Source organism: Colossoma macropomum, unplaced genomic scaffold (genome assembly GCF_904425465.1).
Source record: "Colossoma macropomum unplaced genomic scaffold, Colossoma_macropomum, whole genome shotgun sequence".
Classification (NCBI taxonomy): domain Eukaryota; kingdom Metazoa; phylum Chordata; class Actinopteri; order Characiformes; family Serrasalmidae; genus Colossoma; species Colossoma macropomum.
Window position 1 is genome coordinate 5,463,447 of NW_023494793.1, and position 16,369 is coordinate 5,479,815.

General features: G+C 40.0%; 1 protein-coding gene across 4 annotated transcripts in view; it reads right to left on the bottom strand.

Annotated features, from left to right (window-relative positions):
- Nucleotides 1-16,369, bottom strand: part of ncor2 (nuclear receptor corepressor 2) — a 179,295-nt gene that overhangs the window by 76,174 nt on the left and 86,752 nt on the right. For all 4 annotated transcript variants that reach the window (XM_036578276.1, XM_036578273.1, XM_036578274.1 and 1 more), the window contains 3 exons: nt 13,309-13,497; nt 6,513-6,626; nt 488-544 (listed from right to left, as the gene is read on the bottom strand). In XM_036578276.1, the coding sequence (XP_036434169.1) occupies nt 488-544; nt 6,513-6,626; nt 13,309-13,497 (360 nt within the window). The remainder of the gene's footprint in view (nt 1-487; nt 545-6,512; nt 6,627-13,308; nt 13,498-16,369) is intronic.

Consider the following 16,369-nt stretch of genomic DNA (forward strand, 5'->3'; position numbering starts at 1 on the left):
ATTTAATTTGTAGTTTGTTTTTTGAGATCTCAAACTTTTATCACGACTGCCGTACCACAGTCTAACAAAATATCACAAAGTGTGGCATTTAAAATTACTTATAAGCTCTTCAGAAAAACAAAACCCATCACATGAGTGTGGGAGTGTATATGCCCCGCCTACTCTACTATAACAGGATGCACCCAGATGCCTAGTATTGATAATTGACCACGATTTCCACAAAAGATGGTAAACAACAGACCCTGAAAATAAAGGTCATATCAGTGAATCAAAGATACATTTACGATTTCAACAGTTTTTACACTGCACTGAAATCGCATTACCTCAATAATGTGATTCACAACACTGATATTGCCAAAGGCAGTAACATCAAACCAATCATAATTCTTACTGTGTGCTCTGAGCATCCTGACCGATCAGACCTCTAAATGGGTGTTTTATAAAGAGAGAGAAAGAGATAGACGAAGAATCAGTAGTTCAGACTCACCAGCTCCACTCGGGGTCCGAGTCCTTCCAGGATGCGGTGCGCCTCCTCCGCTTTTTTCTGTTCAGGAAACACACACACACACACACACACACACACACACACACACACACACACACACACATCAATGGTCTGGCCGCACGTTTCCAGTCTCCACGGCAACAAGCACGTCTCATTCGCACTGGCGCTCAATCATAAACAATGAACTGTACACTGACCATTAAAAGAGCTTATCAAAACCACACACTAACTCAGCTCCCCACTGTCTCTCTCTCTCTCGCTGGCTGAGAGTAAAGGGGGAGGGAGGGAGAGATAGATGGACAGCAGTATGGGCTGGTGGCAGACAGAGCTGTGGCTGCAGCACTAATCCTATCAGATGAAAGGGAGTGAGAGAGAGAGAGCTGCTACTTTTCTTTCCTCTTCCTGAAGAGCTCTTACTAAACCAGCCTCGCTTGGCAACCGACCACAGAGGAAAACAGAAAAGAACTAGTAGACAAGCAAAAACCTCACAGTGTCCTCAAATACACTTAAAAACCTCCTCTAGGCTTCCTAAATTTCTCACCAAAACATGTCCGATTCCTCCTTTCAGACAGACAGCAAGGAAACTAACCAGCTAGAAAGACAGCGGAAGAGGACGAACATTGACAGACATCTACAAAAATAGCTAGGATGCTAATCAACCAGAAAGATGGCTAGATAACAGTTTCCTGGACAGACAGAAAGCTAGCTAGATAGCTAATCCGCTAGAAAGACAGCTAGACAGCTGGTTACCTGGACAGACGTAGGGTTAGCTAGATAGCTAGATCAACTAGAAAGTTAGCTAGATAGCTAGCAAAATCAATCATAGATTACAGTAACCTAGACAGGCAGCTAAGAAACACAGGGAGCCAGTTAGTGGATAGCACACTTCTCCCACACAGGACAACACTGCATAACATCGCCGCTGCCTGAACAAAACCTCGTATCTCCGTTTCTGTTTTTCATTTTTTTAAAGTATTCTGAAAATGCATGTTGCCCTTTATGTTTTGCATACATTTCATAATGAATGGACCAAAAGAAATGGCCCAAAATTATCTTGAAAAAAGTCTCTGATCTACATTAAAATTCAAGTATGTTTTCCCCTTCTCCTGTAAAGTAACCATTCTAAAGACACAAGGGTTTGTTCTGACAGCAGCGATATGCTAATAAGAGTCTTTAAATTACATTTGCCTGTCATGTTTATGTATATAATAATATTTATTTTAAAAATAAAAGCTTTTGTTTATTACGCAAGGATCCATTTTGAACGTTATTCGTCTGCTTCACAAATAAAAGCATCTGATAGACATGTAAACGTGAGGATGAGGTTTTTTTTAATGCCGATTTGTCTGCTGCACAAATCTGTTTTGCTTCAGTAAAAAGACTAAAGTAAACAAAGTGTAAACTTCTTTAAATATAAGTTTTCTTTGGGAGGAATAATTTACAGTGACAAGTGATAAATCGCAACATGTATCACACAAAACACAATACAATACAAATTTTTCAGATATCGCAATAGAATCGCATCATGGCTCAATTATTGTACTGTATGATATAATGGGGCCTGTACAGCCCTACTTATTAACTAGCTGGCCTACAAGTTAGCAGATTTTTAAAGAACAGCCCGATACAGATGGTCATCGTTCATAGGTCTCGCTTTTAGAACGGCAGCCCGAATTAGAGAAACTCTCCTAAAACACACACAAATCCTGCAATAACTACTCCAAAAATTACTCAGAGTGATTTTATCAGCATTTTTCTGACTACTGCAGACAGCATTAGCTCGCAAACAGCATCCTGAAGAAAGTGTGAAGTTTGTCACTTGTGCATGTGCGTGTGCATGTGTGAGTGTGTATAAGGTGAGAAATGCAGTGAGTGTTCAAACATTTAACTCAGCAACAGTGAACACAACAGGAAGGTAACAGTGTCTGTGCACTGAGCTAACTGGCTGAGTGTGCACAAACAGACGTGAAACATAAGAAGACATTAATGACTCAAAGCTGCAGTGAGAAACAGCTGAAACAGTGACACAGTCAAACCAAGATTAGACCACACCAGCTTGAGCACGGCACATTTTTTACTTTCTGATGGGAGGTAATATTTATTAACTCAGTCTAAAGGCGGCAACTCAACTGCATAAAAACAAATACTAGAATTGATTATAACAAAAAAGTACATGCATATTATTTGGCAAATAAAAGTTACTGTCTATATTCTACCACTGTTAAGTAGTGCCTCCTGTCACATTATACAGAAGGGCTAGATGGGCTAGTCTTTAACTTTGCACCAGAAAGATGGAAATGCAACAGGGCGGTTTCTACTAAAGTGGCTGCAGAGTGTATACAGCTTATAAAGGGGAATTCCACCGACTGTTCAAAATTTCTGCACAGTACAATCATCGAGATTTAAAAAAAAAAAAAAAGGTTTTTCCCCATGAAATGCTTTATTCTAGAGAAACTTGCAGACTCAGATCTCTTTACAGCGGTGGTGACAGAAACCAGGGATCACCACGCCTACAACACAAATATAGTTTAGTTTATTTACTGAACAAAACCATCAGTGAACAGACACGTGTGTTGAGTTTTATATGTAATGTTAATAAATGTTAAAATAGTGTTAAATCCGAAAAAAGTAAAAAAGTGTTCTTTGGGGACTGTTCTGCCTTAGAACGCCCTGCGTGTACCACTCCACTTTACATCTAGGTTTAAACCTTATCTCTTAACCACTGATCAGTGTCTCAGACATGAGGCAGCATATTTCTGAACATTTCCTGTAATAACTTTCTGTAAGGGAGCTTTCAGGGGCGTTAAAGTTAAATTCTTGAGTTGTCTGGTTCCTATCGCCACCACTGTGAACAATTCTGACTTGATAACTTTCTCTAGAACGGAGCATTTCACACCAAACCACTCTGAATGACTGTGTACATCATATCAATTACCTGCAGCAAAAAATGTAAAATTTCCCCTTTAACGTACAATGAGCACTGATTCACTAGAGTGTTGCCACCAGAGGGAGCACTAGCATCAAACACGAAAGCTTTCTTCTTCTGTACATCGCAATACTTTATGGCTCTGTCTGTGAATGAGTGAAAACAGTTGGTAAGGGTGATTCTGAACTGGAGTGTAGTTATGTACCGCAGTAGGACTGCTGTGCTTTATGGGAGGGGGAAGCACTTCTGGGAAAGAGAGTGAGTGAGTGAGCGAGCGCGAGCGTGTGTATGCTACAGACTGATTCAGCACATCTGGCTGCTTTGTGTCTGACTAATAAACGGGGTTGGGGGGTTCACAGTGCACTGAGTTCAGCTCTAATCAGATTTCTCTAGATAATACACTTTTCTAGGTATGAGGCGAATAGCTGGGTTAGCTGTAAAACACACACACAGATTTCTACTTCTATAAACCAAATGTCACATCCAATATGTGTGAGAATTGGTGAGAGTATCAGTATGTGTGTGTTTGTACTGTGAGTGTGTGTGACAGAGTGCGTCTGTGTAAAAGAGAGTGTACGGTGTGACTCAGTCTGCATACATAATATTTAGTGAAAACAATGAAAGCACAGTATACAAACAATGTATCTCGGCAGACACGGAATACACATAATGCCCTGCGTTTAGTTTTGAAGTTTCACGCACAGAAGTGGACGGCAAGCCGATGTAAATAATGCTACCATGGCAACGTCTCCTTGAACAGATTACAAACACAAGTAGCTTGTTAGCTAACTGAAGCTTTTCTAAGTCATTCCTATAGACCAAATTGAAATGACTGTAAACACTAAGGTTGGCTTTATGTCCGAGTGGATAACTCACATCCAGTTCGCGTGGAAGCAGCAGCAGCAGTAAATACCAACAGAAGAGACTCATTTGCAATGAGGCAAAGAGACAACTTTGGCAATAAAGGTAAACTCTTACTGCGTTTGTGGCTATAATATCAAATGAAACCCTGTAAATGTAACCCAGCCCTGTTTTCCAGCTTTCAAAAGCAGGCAGAGCTGCTACAGCTGCTAGTGAGGGATCCTCTGTCTTTGGCAACACATGCTGCTGAATCCAAAAGCAATTCTGTAAATTCTTTACTCTTCCAGGAGGGCACAGTCACTAAGCACCATTACGTCACCAATATGTGCACCAGAATGCGAACGAGAATGGTATACTGACGTTTCGATTGCTATTTTTAGAATTATATCTTTGTCAAGAGTTCGCCAAGTTAATTAAGACGCTAAAGCTATCTTGTGCTAGTTTTCACACTCAGAGAATAATATCAGCTTTGCTTGATTCTGTGTACATCTAGACAATTGTGTGAGGGACAGCAGAACAGTGCAGTATATCGTCTCTTAGCACCCAATTAGTTAAGCCACTAGCAAGCAAGGTAGCTCAGTGGTCAAATCAGACGCTTTAGAGAGGCATAAAAGACCAGAAAGCCGTTATTAATTGTAGTTATTTTAATGGTGCTTATTTGTCCTATAGTTACATATGTTGTGTACAAAGTCACTTTAATGTCCTTTGGTTTGACATAGAACAAAAACTGTGTGGCTCGGGCTTCCGGGTGGCGCAACTGTCTAAGCGTTGGCCCTGTCATCAGGAGATCACGAGTTCGAGCCCCGTGATGCTACAGCCGTACGTGGCCGGAAGTCCAAGAGAGCACAATTGGCCTCGCTCTCTCTGGGTGGGTAGGATGGCCTCGCCTCTCCCCCCCATCACTCAGCTGGCGTCTGTTAGCTGACGTAACAGATCTGGCGGTTGGCGCCTTCCTTCGAGCGCGTGCGGCTGTCCAGTGATGCTGAGTTAGTGGCAGTTCGAAAAGATGCGGTGGTGCTTCACAGGTCTCTGAGGAAGCCTGTGCAGGCCTTCACCCTCCTAGCGCTAGTGGTATCACGTGATGTGGGGAGTCCTAACTAGTGTGTGGAACTGGAGCTGACTAAACTGGGGAGAAAACTGGGGAAAAAAAACTGTGTGGCTCAGCAATTAGCATGTTAGAATGCTGACTAGTTGCTTTAGTGTTTTTATTTAATGGAAAGTGACAATTGCAGAGTAATTAGGTAGTCCATGTAACGTTAGTTCACAAAATAGTTCACTTTATTCAAAGTGCATCCAGCTTTATTGCTTCCCAGTCTTTAGATTTAAGTAAAATGTGCTTACTGCCGCAAAATCGATTCATTTTTGGCATGAAAACTTCTAATGCAAGGTTTTGTTTTTTGCCATTTAATAGTGTGTTTATGATCAAATCTGACTGATTTAGTTACTTTTAGAATTTAGACCAGAAATATTTGTCATTCTTGCTGTTTCTGTAGCAGTTATGGATTTCACGGAAACAGGCTTAAAGTTAATATATTATTTTGCATTGGTCACTTCATTTCTGATATGTGCAGGACAGAGTCTAAACTAAAATTTATAGTTTTATAGTGCCGTGAATACCATACAACTTTATACTGTTCAACGAGGTGAGCACTAGCAACTCCTTTCTATTGGCGTTGGATGAGCTGTTTCTGCTAATGTAGCGGAGCAGCTGCTAAAGCAAAGCATTCCTGCCATGGTTTCGTTTTCAAGCAGGTGCGACTTGTGAGTGAAACTCTTGCTGGGAGTGTCTTTTGTGCATGTTTGTGTTAGCTCGTCACTCGTGGTAAGTAACTGCCTGCTCACATTTCACATTCCAGTACTTAGATGAAGTGCCGTCAAAGCTCAGTCAAAACACGGTGCTTTCATATTTCACTGTAAAAATAGCGCCATATTGCTAAACTTAGAGATCTGACTTGCCTTGGATAATGACTGTTTATATCATCTCTAAACAGCTTAAGAAATACAAGGCAAAAAGCAAGGAACAGGATCATAACCGGATGGAGTTCAATATAGACGATACCGATCCATTTAAACACTGCTAGAGGGATTCAGATCCCAATCCTTTGGATTGGATTGAGACATTCCCTAAAAATAACTACAGCTTAAGTCAATCCATCATGAGCTGCCTATAACAGTGTTTTATACACCCCTCCTGATGTATATGAAGTGTGTTGTCCTTACCCTGTTCTCGTCATAGATGATCTGCACAAGGCTGCGGTGTTTGGCCTCACTCGGCGGAGGAGAAATACTTCGCTCCGGCTCTTGCGGCTTCGCTGCCTCTTCCTCCAGCTGTTGCTAAAGCAGAAAAAACACAAAGAAAGGAACAGAAACGGTAAGTATAGGATGAGAATGCTGGGAAATCTCACTAACCAAATACTTTTTCTACTCTCGCGTCATCAGCTGTGCCAAAGGTCATCGGAGGGGACTATGAAGGGAAAAATGCAGAAGCAGAAGTGAGTAAAGATGAGTAAAAGCTGAGAAAGATTTCCCGTGTAGCTTCCACAGAAATGGCCTGGCACAAACCCAATAACCCTACCAGTGTGTTCATTCACACAGAAGCGGTCGGCCCAATTCGACCTGCGCACACGTTCTGAGTTACGTATGGAGAAGAAGAGGAAAAATGCAATAATGCATCACACGTTTTTGATCGGAAGGTGGTGCCGAAGGATCTGAAGGATGTTTTGGACCAAAATAACATTCACAAGCTAATCTTAAATGGAAAAACCCAATAACAAAAAACCCTTGGCGTGTTGTTTTTATGGAAGGGTAATAAAACAATATCTTATCATGATGCATTTCATCACAATAAGCATCACAATCCCATAAGGATTAAATACAGTGTGCAAAATAGTGAAAAAAAAATCATAGTATTTATCATTTTATTTATTTATTTATTTTTTTATTTAATTTTTTTTTTTAATTAAATTAAATTACTGGTTCTTTTTTATTTATTCCAACTTACAAAGCAATAATGTGATGCATGATCATGAAAATCTATTCTGATATTATTTCAATCGAATTAAAATCTGAAATTTACACCTTTGATACAAAGCTCTGAAACATTACAAGCTAATATACCAGCTAAATAGCAGCTAATTCCAAAAACTGGATATAAATATATAACTAACACCCCCCACAGAAAGAGGTGGACAATGACTTTTTCATCACTACTGTGATAAATTGTGTCACACAACTCTTTTCTGAGTACATCATGGATATCGTCAGTACTGACCAACTGCATGTTTCACTACAAAGAGAGTATAAATGGTCCTGTTCAAATGGATTTAGTGCAAAAAAGCACTGTACTTATGGTTTTTGGTAGTAATCTGGACAGATGGAAATAAGGAGAACGCAGGAGCAGTGGTCACCATGCTAGGGGGGCTTTATACCCCTCTGGGTTAAGCACCGGGCATGGTGAGCTTAGGCTCATGTGCGGCTGCTCCAGAGCGTCCCATTCTACCAGCCAATGCTTTTCTATGGAGATTAGACGAGCTGTGTGAATGCCTGTATTAGTGATGGGTGCAGCTTTAATTAGCTGAGCTCATAATCAGAACAGCTGTCTCAATACTTCTGGACACAGTGTGCTTTAAAATGAGTGGATCTGCACAACATCAAGGGTGTATCTGTAAATTAGCACTCTCACACTGGAGTGTGTTATGATGAGGTAATGAAAACACACACACGCAGTACGCTGTGCATGCAGAAAGGTGATCCATGCCAAATCTCTCCAAACATGGGCCTCTATGGGGCACTGAGAGGGGCTCCTACAGTACCATCCCATACCCCCCAACCACTGCCCCCCCACTCAAAAGCACGCAACTCTACCAGGAGAGAGAGAGAGAGTGTGTGTTGGATCAGTGTTTGTGTACGAGCGTTGGGGAGAGGGAGGGTGGTATTCCCAAGCCCACCGCTGTGTGAGAGAAAATAAATGAGACATCCTGCAGCGCTTTTACACACACACACACACACACACACACACACACACACACACACACACTTTCAGCTTACTCCTTTCCTCCCTCTCATTCTTCTCTGTCTTCCATTTCTCTCGCTCTCTCTTTTTTTTTAAATGAAGGTTTACCACACAGCTTAAAAGTCCAGATGGTTTAGTGCTTGGAAGGGACCTGAGGGAAGGAAAGAGAGAAGGATGGAGGGAGGACGAAGGGAGTGCACAGTGCAGAGTTACTGAACTGAAAAAAGGAGGAAACTCCCATATAAACCAGCATGTGCGTGTGAGAGGAGGGTAGATAGATCGATAGAAAGACAGAAAGAAAGACAGAAAGAAAGAAAGAAAGAAAGAGTAAGATACAAAGAGAGAAAGAAAAAGGGGCTGAGAGAAAGAAAGAAAAAAAGAGTGATACAGGCAGGCAGGCAGGCAGACAAACAGAAAGACAGACAAACGATAAGATACAAAAGAGAAGAAGAGTGATAGACAGACAGATAGACAAAGAAAGAAGAACAAAGAAGTGATACAGGTAGACAGACAGATATATAGACAGAAAGACAGAAAGACAGAAAGAAAGAAAGAAAGAACAATAGTAAGATACAAAAAGAGAAGTGATAGACAGACAGACAAAGAAAGAAAAAGAAAGAAAGAAAGAAAGAAAGAAAGAAAAAAGGTGATAGAGAGATAGAAAGAAAAAAAGAAAGAAAAACAGTAAGATACAAAAAGAGAAGTGATAGATAAAGATACAGATAGATAGAAAGAAAGAAAGACAGAAACAGTAAGATACAAAAAGAGAAGTGATAGATAAAGATACAGATAGATAGAAAGAAAGAAAGAAAGAAAGAAAGAAAGAAAGAAACAGTAAGATACAAAGAGAAATGATAGACAGATACACAGGCATATAGATAGACACAAAAAAAGAAAAACAGCAAGATAAAAAAGAGAAAAAAGGGACAGAGAAAAAAAATAAAGAAAAACAGAAAGAGTGAAACACAGACAGATAAAAAGAAAAATTAAAACAGAAAATAAGCAGAAGAGAAGAGAAAGAAAGAAAATAAAGAGTAAAGAGAGCAAATCAATATGATGGAGAGAGAGAGAGAGAGAGAGAGAGAGAGAGAGAGAGAGAGAGAGAGTGTAAGTGTTTTTTGTAGGTAGCATGTCTTTACTTATAAAAGCATTAAAAAGCCCAGTCCCCTCCTCCCCCCCTCCTCCTCCTCCCCCTCCTCCTCCTCCTCCTCCTCCTCCTCCTCCTCCTCCTCCTCCCTCTCTCTCTCTCCAATCCTCACTCTCTCTCTCCTACCACCCCTCTGCCCACCCATCTCTCCCCTCAGAGTTCAGGTGGTTTAGATTTATGGTTCTGGTTCTTTGGCAGAGGCGGAAAACCACAAGTCAACAGGCAGAGACGGTCTGACAGGAGAGCAGAGCAGCGTTTAACAGACTTTATTTGGTTTTAAATGTGACAATCGGACGCAAGACTGGACCCAAAAAACCATAACCATAAGATTCTTCAGATACATCACAGAATCAGACCATATTAAAGTCAGCGTTAAGAAAGTTAATGACCTCATTTTCCTGACACAAACCTGATACAGCTCATTTTGATCAGACTAGATTAGATTTCTGTTTTCTTCTTAAACTCATACCAAAGAAAGAGCTGTACATGTTAATCAGACAGGAAGGACACTCACTGAATGTATATATACCTGGATGGGCATTATGGGAAAATCTAACCTTCATCTCTAGAGAAGAAGAGTGATAGACCAATAGATAGACAGATAGACAAAGAAAGAAAGAAAAACAAAGAAGAGTGATACAGGTAGACAGACAGATATACAGACAGAAAGAAAGACAAAAAGAAAAAGAAAGAAGGAGTAAGAAAGAGAGAAAGAAAAAAAGAAAGAAGAGTGATACAGATACAGACAGACAGACAGAAAAACAATAAGATACAAAAGAGAAGAGTGATAGACAGACAGACAAAGAAAGAAAGAAAGAAAAACAAAGAAGAGTGATACAGGTAGACAGACAGATATATAGACAGAAAGAAAGACAAAAAGAAAAAGATAGAAGGAAAGAAAGAAGGAGTAAGAAAGAGAAAGAAAAAAAGAAAGAACAGTGATACAGATACAGACAGACAGACAGAAAAACAATAAGATACAAAAGAGAAGAAGAGTGATAGACAGACAGACAGACAAAGAAAGAAAGAAACAAACAAAGAAGAGTGATACAAGTAGACAGACAAATATATATACAGAAAGAAAGAAAGAAAAAAAGAAAGAAAGAAAGAGAAAGAAAGTGTAAGATGCAAAGAAAGAAAGAAAATGGGGCTGAGAGAAAAAGAAAAAAAGAAAAAAGAGTGATACAGATACAGACAGACAGACAGATAGAACAACAATAAGATACAAAAGAGAAGAAGAGTGACAGACAGATAGACAAAGAAAGAAAGAAAGAAAGAGAGAAAGAAAATAAGAAAGAAAGAAAGAAAAACAAAGAGTGATACAGGTAGCCAGACAAATATATAGACAGAAAGAAAGACAGAAAAAAAAGAAAGAAAGAAAAAGAAAGTGTAAGATACAAAGAGAGAAAGAAAACGGGGCTGAGAGAAAAAGAAAAAAAAGAAAAAAGAGCGATACAGACAGACAGACAGACAGAAAAACAATAAGATACAAATGAGAAGAAGAGTGACAGACAAACAGACAGACAGATAGACAAAGAAAGAAAGAAAGAAAGAAAGAAAGAAAAAAGAATTAAAAACATTAAGATACAAAAAGAAGTGATGGACAGAGACAGAAAGAAAGAAAGAAAGACAAAGAAAATCTAACCTTTATTTCTAGAGGGTTAAAATGGAGTAAATGCAGATATGATGCAAAATGGTGGGTCTAAACCTAAAGCTGTGCTGACGCTGGGCCCGGGCAATGTCTGAACATAATTAGCACCATATTTTTTTAGTAAATAAATAAATAAATAAATAAATAAATAAGCAATTATCGATAATACTTTGGCGACTTGCTTGCTAACACTGTTCCCTGCTGGAGGAACTTTAGACAGCAAGTAATTTCCTAAATCACATCCACACACTTTCCACATTAAAAACAAGGCGCTTTCCATCAATACAGCAGCATTTCCATAATTCAGATCACCACCAGACCACTCACTCTGCACACCGACCGCAGACGAGGACCAGGGGGCTCTCTCATCAGGTTAGAGTTAACTCAGCTGCTCTGCGCTAACTTTCAGTATTTTAGCCTGTTTTTTACTGCAGCGAGTCACTTTGAGGTGAGCTGAAGATAAATTAAGGTGAATCCGTACAACAAAGCTAGCATTACAGTGCAGTGTGTGTGTGTGTGTGTGTGTGTGTGTGTGTGTGTGTGTGTGTGTGAGCCTGTGCACTTCTTAAACATGAATCATATTTTTGAGCTGTTTAACGGTAAATTAGTCCTCTCCAATCCTAATTAAAAAGAATTCTAACTCTTTCACCAAAACACAGATTATCATCTTTTACACATCACCATCGGGTTACCTGTCCATCATCGGCTATATCCGATTACACCGCCCTATCGTCCAGGCTTAGCTTACACTACATAACTTAGCCCAATTTCCTCCTTCCGATAAATTTTCACAATTTGAAGCGATTTTCCATGTCGGGAGATGGATCGAAATGAGTCACTCTTCCCATAATAGCCTTCCCATAAACTCTGAAGTGATCTGAGGACCTCTGACCTGTTCAAGCGTTTGATTTTATGACTCAAAAATGTTCACAAATGAGTCCTGTAGTGTGAGATTTCAGCAGCCAGTTTGTGTGAAAGAGAGAGAGAGAGACAGACAGAGAGAGAGAGAGAGAGACAGAGAGAGAGAGAGAGAGAGAGGCACTGATACTGTAAGAGGAAGCTGCAAAGCTTAAACGATATGAGGTAAGAAAAAAAAAGCAAAACAAAACAAAAACGCTGCTCTCCTGCAGGAGTTCCTGTTTATAGCCTCATATATTTTTAACCTACTTTCTGTGACTGGAACAAGGCGAGGAGGAGGAGGAAGGAGTGGAAAAGTGTGTGTAATTGTGTGGCTGGTTTGAGGCCTGCTGAGTGAGGATTTAACCACACCATAATCACACCACCGCTTTTCCCTTTTTTCAGTCCCACACAAACCATTAACTACCCAGGACAGAAACAAAGCTACACCAGAAACATACAAGACCGTGAGCAGAGAGGCAGCACTGAATAATGCTGAACTGACTTTACTAGGTTTCCACACAAAATAATACACAGCTAGAATAATGAGAGGTATATAGATGTCTATGCCTAAACATTTTAAATGTGTTTCTATAACAAATATGAACAGTGTCCATTGTATGATTAAAAAAATAAAAAAAAATTAATACACACTTTCATTATTTAAAAATGTGAAATTCATAATTTTAGCAAAAAATCCATTGTAATGTTTTTTTATTATTCAGGTATAAAAATGTCTAACTTTTTTAGTAAAAGTAAACTGAACAGTTAAATATTCAAAAATATATTTAAAATTTGTTTTTATCATTACATTTAAAAAACATCAACATTTTCAGAAATTATTTTTTTAAATATTAAAATAGTAAAAACAGACCACCCAATAAATAGTTCTGAGCGGCTAACAAGGTCTCAGGATACGTGTATCTTCTTCAGCCCTATTGGAAAAGCATCTTATGTGGCTCCTAATGAAGATGCTTCGGAGAACGACAGAGAACATGTGTACGGCAGCAAAACAAAGGAAGGCCAATTTCAAAAATGAAAAAATAAAAAACAGACTTTTTTGGTTGGTGCACAGTTATTTTATGCAGTTATATTGTAGCTTTGATGTGTTCACCATTATTTTAAAAGCTGGAAAATAGCAAAAACAAAGAAAACCCTGCGAGCAGGAGTGACAATGCAGCTGAATCAGCCCCTTCAGATCAACTGCACTGGTTTACAATATTAGAATCAATTCTACAACACAAAAAATCCATTTTTCACTCTCATACAGACACAGCGCTGCAGCTGTATTGCATCCAGACTCTCTTACCTGTTTCTTCCTTAGTTTGCAGATCTGCTGCTCCACCATGGTGATCTCCCGGTCCACACGGTCCATGTTCTGGATGAGCTCCTCCTTGGAGAAGCGTGTGGGCACCAGGTCCAGGTCGGGGTCCACGGTCGCCGGGCTGACCGGAGAGATCGGCTCGATCTTCCCCATCGAGCTGCTGCTGCCGCGGTCCTGCAGATTAAAAACAGAGCCATTCGTTAATATTATCAGCATCTTTTATTGTTCCTACGTATGTTTTTCTATTTAAATAGACACTTTATTATATTGATAATATTCAAATATCCCAATCTGTAAACTGTCATGACTCAAAGAAGGAAAAACAGGAAGCATAATATTCATTTACTGCCTTAAGTCAGCATAACAGGTAATCCAAACCTGATCATTTCATTGAGTGTGTTTACGTGTACTTAATAATAATCCAATAAATAAATAAAACTCTGGGTCTACATGAGTCAGACAATAATCAGATTTCTGCTTTGCAACTAGCCAATAAACTCACAGAAGACATAACGTAAACATAATATAAACACAGCACCATGTTACCTGAAAATATGAACATACATCACCTAAAAGATCAATATTTAGGTATTTAAATCCCTCATTTCGTCAAGCATGTATTTGGTTTCAGCATCGCTCAAAGTGTTCTGCTGCATCTCGCGGCAACCTGCGAGCTTATTTCCAGTACCGCAGTCTGATTTTGCACATGCTCAGACTGAGAAATCCGAAAGAAATCAGAGTAAAAGTTTACATGCACTAAGAAATCTGATTAATGAGCTAAAAATCCAGCTCTCTTTATCAGATTTCTTAATCGGTTCTCTAGACCTCACTCCGATCTAAGACATCGGCGTGTGCTGTTTACACAACCATATGAATAATCAGATAACTGCAGAAATCCGATTAGGATGGGATTATTGAGTGCATGTAAACACACTCCTTGTTTTAGTGATTTATCTTTGGGTTTTCGGCCGGCATGATTTAACAGGGAAGTGATTTAAAAGTAAAACAAATCTTGATATCCACAATATCCTTATGGAATATTTGAGGAAATATTTGATAAAAATGTAAAAAAAAATTACAATATTTGACCGTTTACAAACTGCCTCATCCACAGAAAACATAAGACGAGAAAGAGAGGGTGCAAGAGGGAGAGACAGAGATCCAGAAAGACAGAGAGCAAGCGAGAGAGAAAGTAAGAGAGAGCGATACAGATACATAGCAAGAGTGAGAGAGGAAGAGAGAGTAAGCGAGAGAAAGAGCAAGAAAGGATATAGAGCGAGAGAGAGCTCTAACTCCAAGGACACTTTCTGAAGGCTGCTGGTGTTCAAAACATTCCTCGAGGCATCCCGAGCTTCAGTCACTTTAAAGCGGATTTCACAGAAAAGAAACATTTGATCTCTCTTTGGCTCTGTATGTCTCTCTCTTTGTTTCTCTCTCGCTTTCTCTGCTCTCTCTCTGCTCTCTCTCTCTCTCAGAGCTGTGGGGTCACTTGGGGACGCAGCGGACATTAACTCAGGTTAAACGTAATCAGATTTCAACACTAAACCTCAGCCAGTCATAAGTGGCGGATTATGAGCCTGTATGTGTAACTGAATCCTGCTCGCAGTCCTGAGTGTGTGGGCGGTGACCTTTGGACAAACACAGAAAGGTGCCAACACACACACACTAAAGGTGACGTGACGTCATGACGAACACAGCCAGATACGGCTGAGTGAGGATAAAGGTGTGTGTGTGGTAAAGGTATCGAGATGAAAGGCCACAGTTGCGGAAGCTCATCCAGCAGGAATTCTGCTGTTCTGCTCATGCTGGCAGACACACCGACACATTATACCCACACATGTACTGTTTACAGAGCTTTGCACTGCATTATGGGATCATTCCACTATATTAGCAAGGTTCATTTTATGTTTACATGCTGCAAATACTCACACACACTGTGAGTTTATTGTGTTCGCTGTTCAGTTGTGTGTTTTTCAGGCTTGTCATGCTTAAAAAAGTGAAGCTGGCTCCAGATCGCGCACAGACTGGTGAAAAGTAGCTGTTTTGTTATTAAATGTTGGATATTTGTGAACGTGAAAATTCAACTGATCTGGTTCTGCACTTTTAGTGACCAAAATGTGAAATGTTATGGCCGGGGCTCCGAGCAACAGCCTGTTTAAGGTGCACTCATTTGCGCACACAGCTTGTATAGTCTCCATAGAAAAGCACGGAGCAATAGAATGGGATGCTCTGGAGCCCTAAGGCCACCATGTCCAAAGCCAAGCATCGGCTAGACGGGTATAAAACCCCAGCACTTGGCTGTGGAGCTGAACTGTGTTCTCTGGAGTGAGGGAGCTCCATCCAATACCTTTAGGATGAGCGGGAGATCCAGAACTAATCACAGAACATCAGTACCTGACCTTCTAGTGTATATCTAGTGTAATATCTAGTGTAAAGCCTTCCCAGAAGAGTAGAGGCTGTTACTGCTGCAAAGGGAGACAAAATCCCTGTTAATAGAGATATTTATCACAACAATAATAACTATTCTACTGTAGTTCTACAGACTTTGTCCTGACATAAGTGCAGTTGGTATGCATATCACTATTCTACATTCAAGAAGAAGGGATGTCACTCTTTCTGGAGTCTTACATACAGTGTGAATATGACTAAAACATCCAAAAAGAAGCTCCAATATTAAATGCCAGGGGAAACCTGCACAGATGAGCCTGTTTCCACCGCACACATTTATGCTTCAAAGATATGACTGTTTTAGAATAGCCTCCATTTCCAGTTAACAGTCTTGTCTGGACAAGTTACACCACTTAACTGAAATCAGCCGTCCGTTCCAAGGAAGAGCAGAACGAGTCAAACAAACCAACACACATCACGTCAGCCATTACAGTGCTTACAGTCCCCCCTGCACACCCCAAATGCAGCCAATCGACCCAGACATGTTTGGCGTCTGAAGTTTGCTTCTTTAGTTCTGCACTGGAGCTACAGGGCTAATGCAGCTTACATGTAGATAAAGTCATCTGCACAGGAGCCACAAGTAATATAAAGCTTATAG